At 44.9% G+C, this 15,292-nt stretch overlaps 1 protein-coding gene across 4 annotated transcripts in view; it reads left to right on the top strand.

Moving 5' to 3' along the window:
• Positions 1–15,292, top strand: part of IL18RAP (interleukin 18 receptor accessory protein) — a 30,089-nt gene that overhangs the window by 13,077 nt on the left and 1,720 nt on the right. For 3 of the 4 annotated variants that reach the window (XM_019931251.3, XM_019931252.2, XM_073790963.1), the window contains exons 6-11: positions 1,130–1,280; positions 5,859–5,924; positions 7,524–7,647; positions 10,366–10,517; positions 11,630–11,767; positions 14,831–15,004. In XM_019931251.3, coding sequence (XP_019786810.1) covers positions 1,130–1,280; positions 5,859–5,924; positions 7,524–7,647; positions 10,366–10,517; positions 11,630–11,767; positions 14,831–15,004 — 805 coding nt within the window. The remainder of the gene's footprint in view (positions 1–1,129; positions 1,281–5,858; positions 5,925–7,523; positions 7,648–10,365; positions 10,518–11,629; positions 11,768–14,830; positions 15,005–15,292) is intronic. The other variant, XM_019931253.2, reaches the window with a different exon arrangement.

Raw genomic sequence — 15,292 nt, 5'->3', positions numbered from 1 at the left:
GCATCATTACTATAAAAGGGCTATCGTGGGCTTCCCTGGTGGCGCAGTGGTTGAGAGTCCGCCTGCCGATGCAGGGGACATGGGTTCGTGCCCCGGTCCGGGAGGATCCCACGTGCCGTAAGCGGCTGGGTCCATGAGCCATGGCCGCTGAGCCTGCGCGTCCGGAGCCTGTGCTCCGCAACGGGAGAGGCCACAACAATGAGAGGCCCGCGTACCTCAAAAAAAAAAAAAAAAGGCTACCGTGATGATGGAGCAGAGGTCACTGAGCCTGCTCGGGGAGACTTGATAACTTCTCTCCGTGAGAGCCACCCCTTCAGTTGGATTTGAAAAATAAGCAACAGCCTTCCCAGTGGGGAAAGGTGGTGGGAGACATGCTGATTAAGAAAGAACGTGGTTATGTAGGGAATGACAGATGGGTAGAGGGGCAGAAGCAGGAAATGAGTCGGGGAAGGAATGCCAAGATCAGGCTGTGAAGAATTTTAACCTTTACCCTCAAGGCAAAGGAGTGTCAATGAGAGATTCTAAGTAGGAGAGAGAAATGTTCATAATTGAATTTTAGTTCTCGCTCGACTTTGAGTCCACTAGGAGTTAAATAATTGTTCCTGAATCCCAGTCCTTCTTTGTCAAAGTTAGATACATCTGTTTAGTTACTTACTTAATGTTTTCAATTTAACATTTTTTCTTTTATTCGAGTGAAATTTATTTAAAGAAGAAACTTTATGTAAGCCCAATACACAGAAAATCTATATCAATTTCCAGAAATATAAATACATGTGTTTTTAAAAAATTCATTTAGGTATCGACCACTTAGACCACTATGACTTTTCTAGAGTCTAGGGGCCTGAATCTCGCTTTGGGCTTTACCAGGTGAAACAGCTCTTGCTGGGCTGTCTTCATCTCCACATGTAATTGTCTTTGAAAATGCTTCTCGTTTCAAGTAAGAATCTTACAGATATAGTTTTGAGCAGAATCTTTTATAGCTTGGGGGTGTTATGTTCTGCAATGTCCTTATATCAGACTGACCTTCCCCCTTCCTTGGTTCCAATTTGTGAAGTTTCGCTATAGGTGAGCTTAATATTAATAGTAATTCTCTGGTTACATTATTTAATTTTCTTGTCTCTTGGATTAGAATGGAAAACTACTCTCTGAAAAAAGGAGCAACCCAATTAAAGTGGATGACGTTTACCACCATCACCAGGGCACATACGTGTGTGATCACACTCAATCAGATAATTCAAGTTCATGGACAGTCAGAGCTGTTGTTCGAGTGAAAACCATCGGTAAGTGAGGTTTGTGGTTTCAGTATTTGAGATTTCAACCCCAATTACCCAGTTAAAGTTATCTCCTTTGGCTTAGTGATATTTTTCCTTTTTCTGTGGTGAAGAAGGAGACACTCATAGCCTACAGTCACGTAAAGCCTGGAATGTTGGTGAACATCAGTTTTCCATTCACCTAGATTCCGTCCTCCAAGGAAGGCCTAGTTCTGGGTCATATTCAAGTTGTCACAGGTTGGGTTTTCTACGCATTGATTCTGGTTTGTTTTGTGATAAATTAAAAAACAATATCAAAGGCTCATGTAAAGAAATAAACAAGATTAAAGATTTTACATATAAGAGATAATAAATTAAAAAACAATGTTAAATATTTCACACCCAGAAATAAGTAACACTCGTGTACCTATCACGAGCTTTAATAATGGTTTTTCCATCTCACGGTTTCTTTGTCGAAACAAAACAATACAGACACAACTTGAGGCCTTCCCACTTCCTCTCTTTGCAGATGTAGCCCACTCTTAGCTTATAATCCTTTCCATTTATGTTTTATGCTTTTTCTACATATGTAATGTATCCATTAATAAAACAGAATATTGTTTCATGTTATAAAATGTGTTTTGTGTTATAAACACATGGTATTGTTCATAGACATTGTTTTGCTAATTTATACCCGCATCAGCAATGAACAGATTCCCATTATTCCCAAGTCATATTTGGTGGTTTCAGACTTTGGTGTCAAGTGGACCCTCTTTTTTTCAGACCAATTTACGTTTCCCTGACTACGAATGAAGTTGAATGTCTTGCCATTTGCTTACTGGCCCGTTGAGCTTATTCTTCTGTGACTTGTCTATTTTTGGCCCAGGCTTTCCCTTGGGTCATTCTTATTAGATTTACAAGTGTAAAGCATGGCTAAACTGTATGATGTAATCAATCTAAGCATGGCCTCTATCAAAACATAACCGTACAGAATGGTTGACTCTGCTCTTAGTAAATATAGTAATCAGTTTTACTTCCTCTTCTTTCATTGCAAGATACAAACCACATGGGGCATCTGAGACCAAGTCAAACTCCCCTGCTTACTTCCGGGCCCTGGCACTCCGCAATACGTTAGACCTCATCAATTTACATTTATATGAGATTGTTGCTTGGACGAGGGGTTAGAAGGCATATACCCAACTTGGACCACTTGCCCCTCCAGGCCTGGTTGCTCTCTCCCTCGGGCATGATAACTTGCCCATCAAATTTTCAGGGGCAGAATCTGCTTTTCTCTCTCCCAGAGAATGCTTTGCAACCTCTGTCACATCTTTTTAAGTCTTCTCTGTCATCATTCCTGTCTTCCTCATTTACTCATTCGTTCTTTCATGTATTCATTCTTACACCAGTATTTGTGGAACATGTGATATGTGTCAGGCACTGGGCTTGGTGCTAAGGTTGTAAGAATGAGCACCTGGACACTTTCTCTGGCCTCCCAGAACTTACCGTCTCGTGGGGCAGACAAAGAGGAAACAGGCTACTACAGTTCGGTGTGATGAGTGGAGAGAAAGGGAAGCAGCGGGGCATGTGGGGGACACACAAACCCAGACCTGGGTACCCCGAGGCTGGGTGAGAACTGAGGGGTGAAGACAAACTAGCCCAGTGAAGGTGGAAAAGATGCCGTTCCAGGCAGAGGGAGCGGCGTAGTTAACATCCAGGAGCTGAGAGACAGCATGGTGCTTTCCAGGGAGAAAGAGAAGGTCAGTTGAGGGTATCTGGAAGCAGAACAGACATCACACTGTTCTAGTAAGTTTGGACTTTATCCAAGGAAAAATGGGGAGCCATTGAGGGTTCTACGTGGGAGAGTGTCATGAATAGATCTGGATTTGAGATAGATCACTCTTGTTATGTAGAACATGGGTTTGGGGGTGGGGCGACAAGGGAGACAGAGAGAAGAATTAGGAGGCTGCTGTGGGTCAAGCAGGCAACTGCTGATGGTGGCCTGAACTAGGAGTGGCAGTAGGAATGGAGAGAAGAGAGAAAACTCCAGAAATACTTAGGAAGTTACACATGAAACGCTTTGGGAATTGGGAGTGAAAAGAGGGAAAAGGAGGGGTCCAGTATGAGAGCCAGGTTTTACGCTGGGCAACGAGGTGGACTTTCTATAACATATTGAGAGAAGATGGGATGGGATGGGATGGGATGGGATGGGGTTGGATGGGATGGGATGGGTAGGGGTGGGATGGGATACATAAGGGTGGGAAGGGATTGGATGGGAAGTGGTGGAATAGGATGGGATGGGATGGAAGTGGAAGGGGTAGGATGGGATGGGATGGAAGTGGAAGGGGTAGGATGGGATGGGATGGAAGTGGAAGGGGTAGGACGGGATACATAAGGGTGGGATGGGATTGGATGGGAAGTGGTGGAATAGGATGGGATGGGATGGAAGTGGAAGTGGTAGGACGGGATACATAAGGGCTGGTGTAAGGCACGGGTGGGGGGGCCGCAGATTTGAATCATGTTCTAAAAAGATGTCTCTGGTCACTCTTTGAGTAGACTTAGCAGAGGTGATTAGGAATGGCTTTGCATGTGTGTCAACAGAACATGTTGATGGAGTTTATGTGCAAGATGAAAGAGGGAAATCAATGTCGGATTACTTTTCTGGCATGATGAGTTGGTAAACAGTGGCACCATGTAATGAGACAGAAAAAATACTGAAAGAGAAGCAGGTCTGAGGAAGAAATTCAGTGTTAAGCTTGAAAGGACTTTGATTCATCAAGTCACCATGACAAGTGGGTATTTGGATAAACCAGTCTGGGATACAGGCTACTACATTGGGAGATGTGAATGTGAGGGTGGCCGCCGGCACGATATCTAAAACCGAGGGAGAATGGGGTCACGTGGGGATGGAGTATAGAGAGGAGAGAGCCTAGAACATCCAGCACTGGGAGGCACGGGGGCGGAGAAGCATCCCCACAGGAGATGGAGAAGCGGTGTAAGAACAGAGAGTAGCTATCCCAGGGCTCAGCGATAAAGTGTCCCAAGAAAGAGGGAGTGACGCATGGCCTCATATGGTGAAGCCTGGAAACTGCTCCTTGGATTTGGGAAGAGGGAGGTCATTATTTACATCAGCAAGTGGGTATCAGTGGCAAGGTGGGGAGGGAGCAGTAAAAGAAGTGAAATTGATGATGTAGGCGAGAGAGCATTTTGAGGGCCAAGAACTTTCATAGGGAAGAGAGGCCTGGAGCGTGAGCTGCCCCACAAGGAGAGTAGGTGGAATGAAGACCACAAGGAGAGACCGGGGAGACGTGATACTCACAAGAAGCGCGGAGGAGGAGAAGCCCATAGCGCTCAGGGGAGTGAGTGGAGAGGGGGGAGGCGAGCCTCAGAGCACAGAAACGTGCACCCCGAAGAGGAGAGGAGAGCATGCCCAGCAGCACCCAATGCTACTGAGAGGGAAAGCAGACTAAAAACTCAGCCGTGGGCTTCCCTGGTGGCGCAGTGGTTGAGGGTCCGCCTGCCGATGCAGGGGACGCGGATTCGTGCCCCGGTCCGGGAGGATCCCACATGCCACGGAGCGGCTGGGCCCGTGAGCCCTGGCCGCTGAGCCTGCGCGTCCGGAGCCTGGGCTCCGCAACGGGAGGGGCCACAGCGGTGAGAGGCCCGCGTACCGAAAAAAAAAAAAAAAAACTCAGCCGTGCCCAGTGGATTTAGGTGCAAGGAGGTGACTGGTGACTTTGGCCAAAGCGGTTTCAGTGGAGTGATGGGGGCAGAAATCAGACTTCACGGGAGGGGAAGGGAGGGAGGAAACGAGCACACAGCGCTCTTTCAACAACTTGGCTGGGAAGGGAGGAGAATGAGTGGGGCAGGGGTATAAGGTGAAGGGTTTTTTCCTCTTTTTTTTAAGATGGAGAGACTGAGAGTGGATAAATGCTGATGGGAAGGAGAGAGAGAGAGAGTCAAAGATACAGGAGGAAGCTAATGTAATTGAGGGAAGGAGGTCCCTGAGAATTAAGAGAGAAGAATTCCAGAAGAGAGGTGACGAAGTTTCCTTTCTTAGGAGATGGGACATCTTCAGGAGGGAGTTTGACAGTGGAGGCATATGTGAAAGTTTGTGGCAGGAAGCTGAGGGATAAAATGATTCATGAAGGGCTGAGCTCACCTTTATTTTCAAACAAACCATGAACTTGAGGATGGAGGGAGGGGTGGGCTCCAATCTGGCTAACCTGTGCATTCTCTCAGGTTCGTCCTCCTTCCTGTGGGATTACTCAGCCGGATGCACCAGAAAACAATCTTGGAGGAGAAGATGGGGTGGGGTTTCACATCTGCAATGGGCCCGCGGGGCTGGCCTGGAAGGAGGTTCCCCCTGGGCGGGTATGCATTTATCAAGGACTCAGGTTTCGCTAGCACCTGCAACCTGATGTCACAGTCATTTCTGGAGGCGTGATTTTCACATGGAGACTTGAGTCTCTAGCCTTGTACATTATGGATGAAATTTGCAAAGGAAGTTCCAAAACATTTAGATCAGAGTGTGACCGCGCGTTCAAATCTTCAGGAAGCAGGCCTTCGGATTTCCCGGTGCAAATGATAATTTTTATTTTCATCTTTTAGTGAAGAACACGAATCTCAAACCAGATATTCTGGATCCCATCAAGGACGCCCTGGAAGTAGAACTTGGTAAGGTGGGTGGTGTCATCACCCTTGAATGACACTTTGCTTCTGGGAGCAGGTCTAAGTGTGTTACAGTGAAGAGCGTCGGGATTTCAAATTAAACAGAATTGGGGGTGAATCTAGCCTCGGCCACTGACTCGGTCTGTGATCTTATACAGCTATTTAATCTTCTGAAGCCTCAGGTTATAAATCTGTAACTAGACAAAATAGAACTGACCTCACAAGGTGGCACTGAGAAATATGGGATGATGTATTGATATATTAGGTGACTTGTATGTGAGGCATGATCAATAGATTTTTTTTTTTTTTTAAGATTCTTCCTTACTCCACCCAGGAACAGTGGGTTACACAGATTGGTTAGGTTCATTGATTAAATCTATAAATTTAATCAGTTAACCAACTTAGGTAGCCTTAACCCTTACGAATACAGCGTTTGGTCTAGCCTTTAAGATAAATTGTAGGAGAATACTACAACCCTTGCTCAAATAAGCTGTATTCCAAATTAGTGTCTTCTTTGGGGTAGAGGGGGAAAGTGACTTCCTGTGGTCCCCTTTGATTTTGTCAGCTTCAGTAACATCTACATGTTCCCACATAGCCAAATAGGAACTGTTCTCTTCAAAACCAAGTGCTGGTTGTTTCAATAAAGTAAGTGTTCTTTTAAGTGCTAATAAGATATTTATCGTTGTAGAAAGAAAGGTAAAAGTAGATATTATGGTAAAAGGCCACTGGGTGGCGGTTTCCTTTAAATGCTAATAAGATGTTTATCATTATAGAAAGAAATGTAAAAATAGATATTATTAAATCACCACTAGGTGGCGGTAGCGGTGTACCCTGATTATGAAATAGAAATAACAGTACGGGCAAAATCACAAGAATGAAAGGAAGGAGGAAAGAAGCAGGGAAAACATTAATTAATTCAAAAATAGCCAAGTTACACAAGGTACCAATGAATTTTAAAGTATTACTGTGGGGAAAGCATTATTCAGGTGCAAAGGTGAGTTTTCAAGTGGAGTCCCTAAACATTTCACGGTTAAAATATTGAGTTTGAGGCAGAGCATATCTGGATACCCCTTACAGAGAAAATGGGCAGAAAGAGGGTAGCGTAGTTACATGCATGTCAGTCCACAGTGTAACGTTCAAAATACTCAGCTGAATATCTAAATACTCTCTGCTTTAAACTACATGCCGCCCAAACCTCAGGATTTTCATTTAATATGCAAATACTAGTTAGTATCTCTTTACTGGCACCCTTGTACTACTTCAACAGCAGCGTCGGAAGACAGAGCTGGTCCCTGAAACTGCTCATTTTCCTGGCGTTTAGCCTTAAACCACATCAGAACCCGTAGTGCTGTGACCATGCCCATCTTCGTTTGCAGAAATGTAGTCACAGGTTTGAGATCTAAGAGCTGCCCAGTAGAGACAAACATCCCTGGTTTTACCTGTTTCCGAATGAGAGACAGGTGGACGTTTGGCTTTGTCTGGTACACCTGTTTTACCTGCGAACCTGACTGCCTCAGGGAAGAGTTTCCAGATGGTGTCTTCCTCCTGCACGGGACAAAGTGTTCTCACGGGCTTCCTTCCTGTGTTCTGTGGCCCTTTTTTCAGGAAAGCCTTTAACTCTTAACTGCACGGCCCGATTTGGCTTCGAAATAAACTTTAAGCCTGTGATACGATGGTACGTCAAAGATTCTGACCAGGAGTGGGAAGTCCCAACACCTGAGGGGAGAAGGTAAGAAGGAAATGAGCGAACTTATTCTTTGCGACTCACACTAAAAGCTTTCACCTTTAGAACCCCCTGAAATGTACACACAGAGCTGAACAAACAGATGGAGTTGGTGTGGCCACTAGCGCCAACTAGTCGTGCAAATAAAAGTATAGAAATGCAAAGCGTGAGTTAATTTTAAACTTGGGGGCCAAATGCAGTTTCACAGAGGGCCATAGAATGAAATATTTCCGTTGTGTTTTTTTTTATTGTTATTTTTTATTTTATTTTTTATTTTTGGCCACACAGCTTGTGGGATCTTACTTCCCCGAACAGGGATTGAGCCCAGGTCTTAGGTAGTGAAAGTGCTGAGTCTTAACCACTGGACCACCGGGAAATTCCCCCCACCTTTTTCTAAAATAATCTTTTTATTTTATTTTTTACATTTTTTATCAGTTGTTTTAAAGTTCAATTTGTAGTAACAATTTGATGTGGCTACTTTGCCCACCAAACTAACCAGCAGACATAACAACCCATGCTGCTTGAATAGACTTGGCATATGGAACAAACGGGAAAGGATTCTGCACCCTAGTCAGCCATTCTCCATTCCCCCCTGTGCCGTCCATCCAGAGTGGGCCGAGTCAGGGCCCCAGTGTTGGGGTCCTTAATGGTCTGGAGCGTATGCAGAGAAAATGGCACAATAATAAGCGATCTGACCGAAAATATGAGAAATGAGGAATAGTTGATGCAATCCAACCTGGAAAAGGAGACCCAGAGGTGAGATCGCTGTCTTTTTTTGGGTTTTTTTAGGCATATCTACAGCAACTTCATTTACAATAGTCAAAAATTAAAACACGGTTACATTCATTCATACAGTGGATTATTATTCAACAGTAAAAAGAACAAACTGACTAGAGAAGGAAAAACTAATCTAAGGTGAAAAAAATCAGCACTGTTATTCCTTCTGGTAGGCTAGGCATTGGCTGGAAAGGGATACAAGAGAACTTTCTGGGAAGTTGGAAATGTTCTATACCCTAATAACCATTTGTCAAAAGTATACAGCTAGGGACTTCCCTGGTGGCCCAGTGGTTAAGACTCCGCCTTCCACTGCAGGGGCACAGGCTCTATCCCTGGTCGGGGAACTAAGATCCCTCATGCCATGCATGAGGGAAAAAAAAAAGTATACACCTAGACTGTGCACTTCAAGGTAGGTAAATATTACCAAAAAGAACCATATAATGACAATGGAGTAGGTGTAGGGAATTAGTGAAGGCTTAAATAATACCAAAATGGCTGAGGTATAACTGAGGTATAACTGATAACTGAGGTATCATTTTATTGTTGTCTGCATATGTTAAACTATAACTTTTAAAGAAATTAAAGAAAGAAGAGATAGTCTTACATTTGCCCAGACATTTGCCAACTACAGTCACCCTCGTTCTTTCCTGTAGATCTGATGACTGTTGTAATGTGGGATCTCTGTCTTGAAGTACTTGGAAGCTATTAAGTTGTATGAGAAACTAGACTTAGTTTGCAACCCAGATTAGTGGGAAGAATTTACTGGGAAGACAGTTTGGCTCAATGGAAAGTAAAACTCTAGACATTTGCAGCTAGAGTCCCTCATTTTCCCAACATCTGTTCCAAAGTAATAGCCTCTGTATTAAGCACTTCCTCCTGGGTTTTAAAACATTTCAACAGACTAATGTAATATCGCTTTGAAGAGTATACATCATTTAAAAAATAAAGGATGGGTTTTGGTGACAGTAATCAAATTGAGAAAGAACTTCTAAGACAAGGGAACTCATTGGGTCCCATATTAAGGTGATACTGCATCAGACTTGAAGGTAGTCAAGCATGGTAAAGGGAGAATGCACTGACTATATGCTCTCGGGTTTGAATCTCTGTTTCCCACCTATTTAGCAATGTGAACCTTAACCTCTGCGAGCCTCCACCATGCCATCTATCATCTATGGATACCAAACTTCACCCCTGTAAGGAGCAAATACGGTAGAGGTGATATGCTTAACACAGCCTCTGGCAGGCAGGAAGCGTCCAGTGAATAAGAGTGGGTATTGTAGGCTCCACACCAAACAGCCTAAAACATCATCCACAGAGACCATATTCTTTAATGTGAAGACAGACTGCAGACGGGCAACTTTAGAGAATCCAGACTGTGAATCAGTGCCGAGATTCACACTTCCTGGACAGGGCGGAATGACACAGGCCCAGGAATCACGCTGCCACTTCCCAGCGGTGTGACCTTAGATTGTCACCCACCTTCTTGCCTGTTCTGAGCTGCTCAAGTCAGGATGATCACACCATTACCCGGTGGGGCTCCTGGGGGGATGGAGGAGATTTGATCCTCTCCTCCACGTTTACGCTCGGGGGACCAGAGGACCGTCTGATACACACAGCCCTCAGTAGAAGCTAGTCATTTCTAACCTTATTCTCAAATTGTTGTATCTATTCTGAAGGGGAATTCTTAGAGTAAGGAAGATCAGATGAGCCTCGCAAGTAATTATAGTCTAGCGTAAATGCTTAGAATGATGCTTAGCTGATTCAATCACTTAATAAAAAACGAGCCACCTCCTAGCATCCTCTGTCTTTCTGTCATCTCCTTGTACTGTCTGATCCTACAGCTCTTCTGAAAGCCAAACGGTTATCTACTTACACATGTTCCAAAAACTGCAAATGGGTGTCAATCTGTGTTACTAAAGGGGTGTGGTATTTTCCCTCCTTTCCTAGCGTTAAATCCACCTTAAAGAATGAAGTCATCGAGCGTGTTGTCTTCCTGAAAGAAGTTACTCAGAGCGATCTTCGCAGGAAGTTCATTTGCTTTGCCCAGAACTCCATTGGGAACACTACCCAGTCCATCCAACTGAAAGAAAAGAAGGGAGGTGAGCCTGAAGGTGGCTGCAGGATGCATGCCCCTGCTTTCACCCGGGAGGAGAGGAACTTTCCCAAGGAAGTAGCCACAGTGATGGTAGCCACTAACATGCTCTAGATGCCAGACAGCATTCTAAGTCAGCAATGTGCTTGTGCTGATTCATTCAGTACCTTGACCGAGGCCACACAACTAGTAAGTTTCACATTGGTGATCCAGAGCTGGTCCTCTTACGAATGTTCTGCATACGGGAGCTGTGTTTGTTCATTCATTCATTCACTCCTTAGTTCATTCACTTACTCATTCATTCATCCTACAAAGACCTACAGAGCATGCCCTGTGTGGCAGGTATCGTACTAGGACCTAGCTCCCTTTCCTATTTTCCTCCCCTGGCTTCCAAATCCAGAGAATGTGATGGTCTGGTGTCGGAGAGTAAAGGAGAAAAAGAGGGGAGAAAGAGTATTCTTGTTCAGTTTAGGAGTGATATGTGTACATCACAGATCATAGCCTCTTAAAGCTAGAGAGGAAATTCCTGGTAAGGAATAACTCTTAAATTTCTTTAAGAAGATGCTCAGAGATGGAGGTGATATCATTCATTCAGTTAGTAGAGATGAGAGAACAAGCAGGTTCTGAATGCTTGTGAGGCTTAAATAAGACACATTTGGTGGGTGCTCCGTAGAGGTGGGTCAGAGGTGCCACGTGTTAGGTACGGTGGAGGTGAGAAAGCCAGTCAGATGTGGCTCTGGGCTTCAGGGAGTTTAGACTGTAGTAGGGTCGATAACACGTGACAATAGTTTACAGTATGCAATAAGAGGGACAGAAATGGGTTGTGTGGAAGCTTATAGGAGAAAACGATTTAAAAAACGAGTTTTTATCAGTTTCCCAGCCACCCCAATCAGAAACGACCCATTACCCTGGGTTTTCTTGAGTTCATTTTATGGTAATTCCCTCAAGATGTGATTTAAGATGTGTCCAGATTCAAGAGAAATGTTTCCAGTAGATTTTGATAAAAAATAATAGGGCTGGAAAAGGTGCTGGGCTGGCCTGAATGTGGCCTTATAGGGGAGGCGGGTGTTGGAGGGGACGCGGCCCCTGTACCTGCTCACGGCCGCCGCGTCTCCGCAGTGGTGTTCCTCTACATCCTCCTTGGCACCGTCATGGCCCTGGCAGGTGTGCTGACCACAGGTGCGCTCTTCTACATGTACTGGATTGAAATAGTGCTGCTGTACCGAACCTACCAAAACAAGGATGAGACCCTCGGGGGTAAGATGACCCAACTCGCCTCGGAACTGACTTAGAGGGAGGGGCTTGAGAAATGGATGTCCCACGATGGAGAAGGTCATGACCCTCGGGCTCTGAGACCCTCCTGCAGGTCTGGCGGCTTCACACCTGGGAAGGGCTGGGAGCCCAGGGGAGAAACAAATTCTCTTCATCCCAGTTACTAGGAATCTTGCCAACGATGTTATTGTAGGGCACATTGGACTTGAAAATAACTCTCCACTCACCAACCTGAAGCAAGATGGCAGATGACTTACCATCTCCATGCCTCACTTTTCTCTTCTGTAAAGTAGGGTTGTAATCACAATCACAATGAATGCAATGTGGGCTCTTTGAGTTAAGACATATTGAGCATTTAGAACAGCATGTAGCACATGGTAAGCACTCAGTGATGCCGGCTCCAGCTCTCATCACCTCTTGAGGACTGAGTGCACGCCAGGCTTATGTATCAGCTGCTGGAATCGTCACCGAAATCCTACACGCCAGGCAGAGGCGTGAAGTCTGTGCCCCCAGTGGAACTGCTAGGGGATGTTAGAGGTTGGGATGGACTCCAGGCAGTTAGGTTTAGAGCCCCCATTAGCTATTGCCTCAGTTGACTTCTTCTGTAAAGTGAGGGGCTTGGGGATGTGGAAACGTCCCTAAAAGAGTGAAGTTCTGGAAAATACTAGCAGTGGCACTCTCCATGAAGTATCTGTCAGTTTTCCCATGAGACAGGTTAATAGTGTTTATTAACATTTGCTTCTTTCGACTAGAAGAGCTGCTGGTGTGTTTTTCTAGTCCCGGAAGGCTCAAAGGTTAGAACGTTGGCAGTTTTAGTGAATGATTCTATTGCTTGGAAAGGGCAGAATCCCTTCTGCTGGATTCCAGGGACAATTAAATACTTACCTAATGGGGATGCCCCTTTACACACACACCGGTGGTTTCCCCACACTAGGAACTCAGTGAAGAGCTGTCAGATCACTGGGAAAAGGGGCAGCACAGAAATGCATCGATCACACTTTTCTTTAGACAAATGATTGAGAATACACACTAGAAGTCCTCAAGCCAAGAGGATTTTGAGGTTATATTTTAAATAGCTTTTTAGAATTGAGCAAATTATCTAATCACTGTCTGCATTGTTCTCCTAGACAACTTCATACTTCTTTGACTCAAATGCTATTTTTCCTAAGATTCTAGACCTTGTACAGAAGACTCAATCTACTGTGAAACATCTTAATTTTTGGAGGGATGTTTTTTACGCTAATTTATTTTTTAATTGAAGTATAGTTGATTTACAATGTTGTGTTGGTTTCAGGTGTACAGCAAAGTGATTCAGTTTTACATATAAAACTGGATTCTTTTCCGTTATAAGTTATTACAGAATATTGAGTAGAGGTCCCTGTGCTATACAGTAGGCCCTTGTTGGTTGTCTGTTTTATATATAGCCGTGTGTATATGTTAATCCCAAACTGTGAAGTACTTTAAATGTGTCCTCTCTTGTTTGCACAGGCACCGTTTTAGTGATCTGACAGGGAGGCAGAACCCAGTTTTCAAGCACAGAGATTCCTTACACTCTGTGGTCAATCTAATGTTTTTCAGCAAAAAGACTGTTTCCTGGGACTACCCCAAAATTTAGAGAGACATAGGATGGCAGAATTGTGGGGATCGTCTAATTCTCCCACTCGCTAATATTATTACAAAAGAAATTTAACGTTTTCCGGTTATAGAAAAATCCCAGTTTGCTGGAGTGTCACAGGGATGTGGAAAAAATCAGGGTGACTACGGTGTGTCACACAGGAACTGCACAGCGTGTACCTGCTGGCCGCGCCCCCTGAGCCGCCGCCTCCCCACCTGGGCAATGAGAAGTATCTTAGATGCACCTCCAGGACCTCGCTCTTTGGCATCCTCCTCTCTTGACGCCGGACCACCTCTGTTTCCCTCTTGCTTTTCTGTTTCTGACACTTCTGTTGGCTAACGCCTCGTAGGTCCATGTCGAGCAAACTGCGAAACTGCATCAGTAACAGCGCTGCTGTTTGCTCCTTTGTAATAATACTATTGGTCGGGTACTATGCAAAGTGCTGGAAGATGAGCCAGCTGTGTGCAACTCCAGAGCTCGTGGGTTAACTTTTGAGATTTTCTATGGCTTCCAGTCGGTTCTCTAGCACATCCCAGAGTCTATGTGCATTTATAATAGTTGAGTCAACAGAGGCATATGAGACCTTAAAAATACCCTAAAACAAGTTCCAAAATATAGTTTTCCATCTAAAAGGGAAAGGAATGCATATTATCTTGTGCCTGCCATAAGTCAGTCACCGAATCCTTCATATACATTATCCCAGGCAGCCCTGACAGAAGCAAGACGGGGAGTTATGACTATCTCATTTTACATATGGGGATTCAAACACAGATACGTGTGCTGTCAGCTCGCTAATGCACTGGGTCTCTGCAGGGCTTTGCTCACTGGGTATTATCACACTTTGGTGGAGCAGACTCCACTTTGATGTGTGACTAATGAGACAGCAACGCTGCAGATGCAAAAACAGCTCCGAGGAACTCCTGAGAACTTGCGATTTAATCAGAGGAGGCCCCAGCTGTTTGATCTGACGTCAGTGAAGGTGCAGGAGGGCCTCATCGATTAGAATCTGATTCTGGGTGGATAATCAATACCCCTCAGCAGTGGGATTCTGAAATGAACACAGATGTTGCTTTTCATTTAATAAATCCATGCAGTAAGGATCCCAAATCTTAATTCTTATCCATGTACCATATGGTTCGAGTGTATGTAGGTATGCCACGAGAGTAAAAAATAGGTCAATGGCTTGCATTCTTTTTTTTTTTTTGTGGTACGCGGGCCTCTCACGGCTGTGGCCTCTCTCGTTGTGAAGCACAGGCTCCGGACGCGCAGGCTCAGCGGCCATGGCTCACGGGCCCAGCCGCTCCGCGGCATGTGGGATCTTCCCGGACCGGGGCACGAACCCGCGTCCCCTGCATCGGCAGGCGGACTCTCCACCACTGCGCCCCCAGGGAAGCCCCGTGTGGCTTGCATTCTTTATTGTGCTTCTTCCTCAGATAAAAAGGAGTTCGATGCTTTCATATCCTATGGGAAATGGAGCCCTCTTGAGAGTGAGGCCACTTCGTCTCTGAGTGAGGAAACCTTGGCTCTGAGTCTATTCCCTGAAGTTTTGGAAAACAAATATGGATACACCTTGTGTTTGCTTGAAAGAGACGTGGCCCCAGGAGGAGGTAAGTCCTGCACGCCAACAGAAAACGTAGCACAAGAAGGAGAGTCACGTGCAAGCACTCTCTACGTTGTCTTGTCATCTTTCCGCTGGGCTATTTATCTTCTGGAAGGTTTCATGAGCTTAGAACTTCTGGGGCAACAACACAGAAAAATGTGTGTTGCAGGAACACACTCCATCATCAAAAAAATCCATCTTCAGTGGATATGCGTATATGTCTAACTGAACCACTTTGCTATGCACCTGAAACTAACACAACACTGTAAATCAACTATACCCCAATATAAAATTA

The sequence above is a fragment of the Tursiops truncatus genome, chromosome 14 (genome assembly GCF_011762595.2).
Source record: "Tursiops truncatus isolate mTurTru1 chromosome 14, mTurTru1.mat.Y, whole genome shotgun sequence".
In the NCBI taxonomy this organism is placed as follows: Eukaryota; Metazoa; Chordata; class Mammalia; order Artiodactyla; family Delphinidae; genus Tursiops; species Tursiops truncatus.
This window is presented reverse-complemented; position numbering and strand designations above follow the sequence as displayed.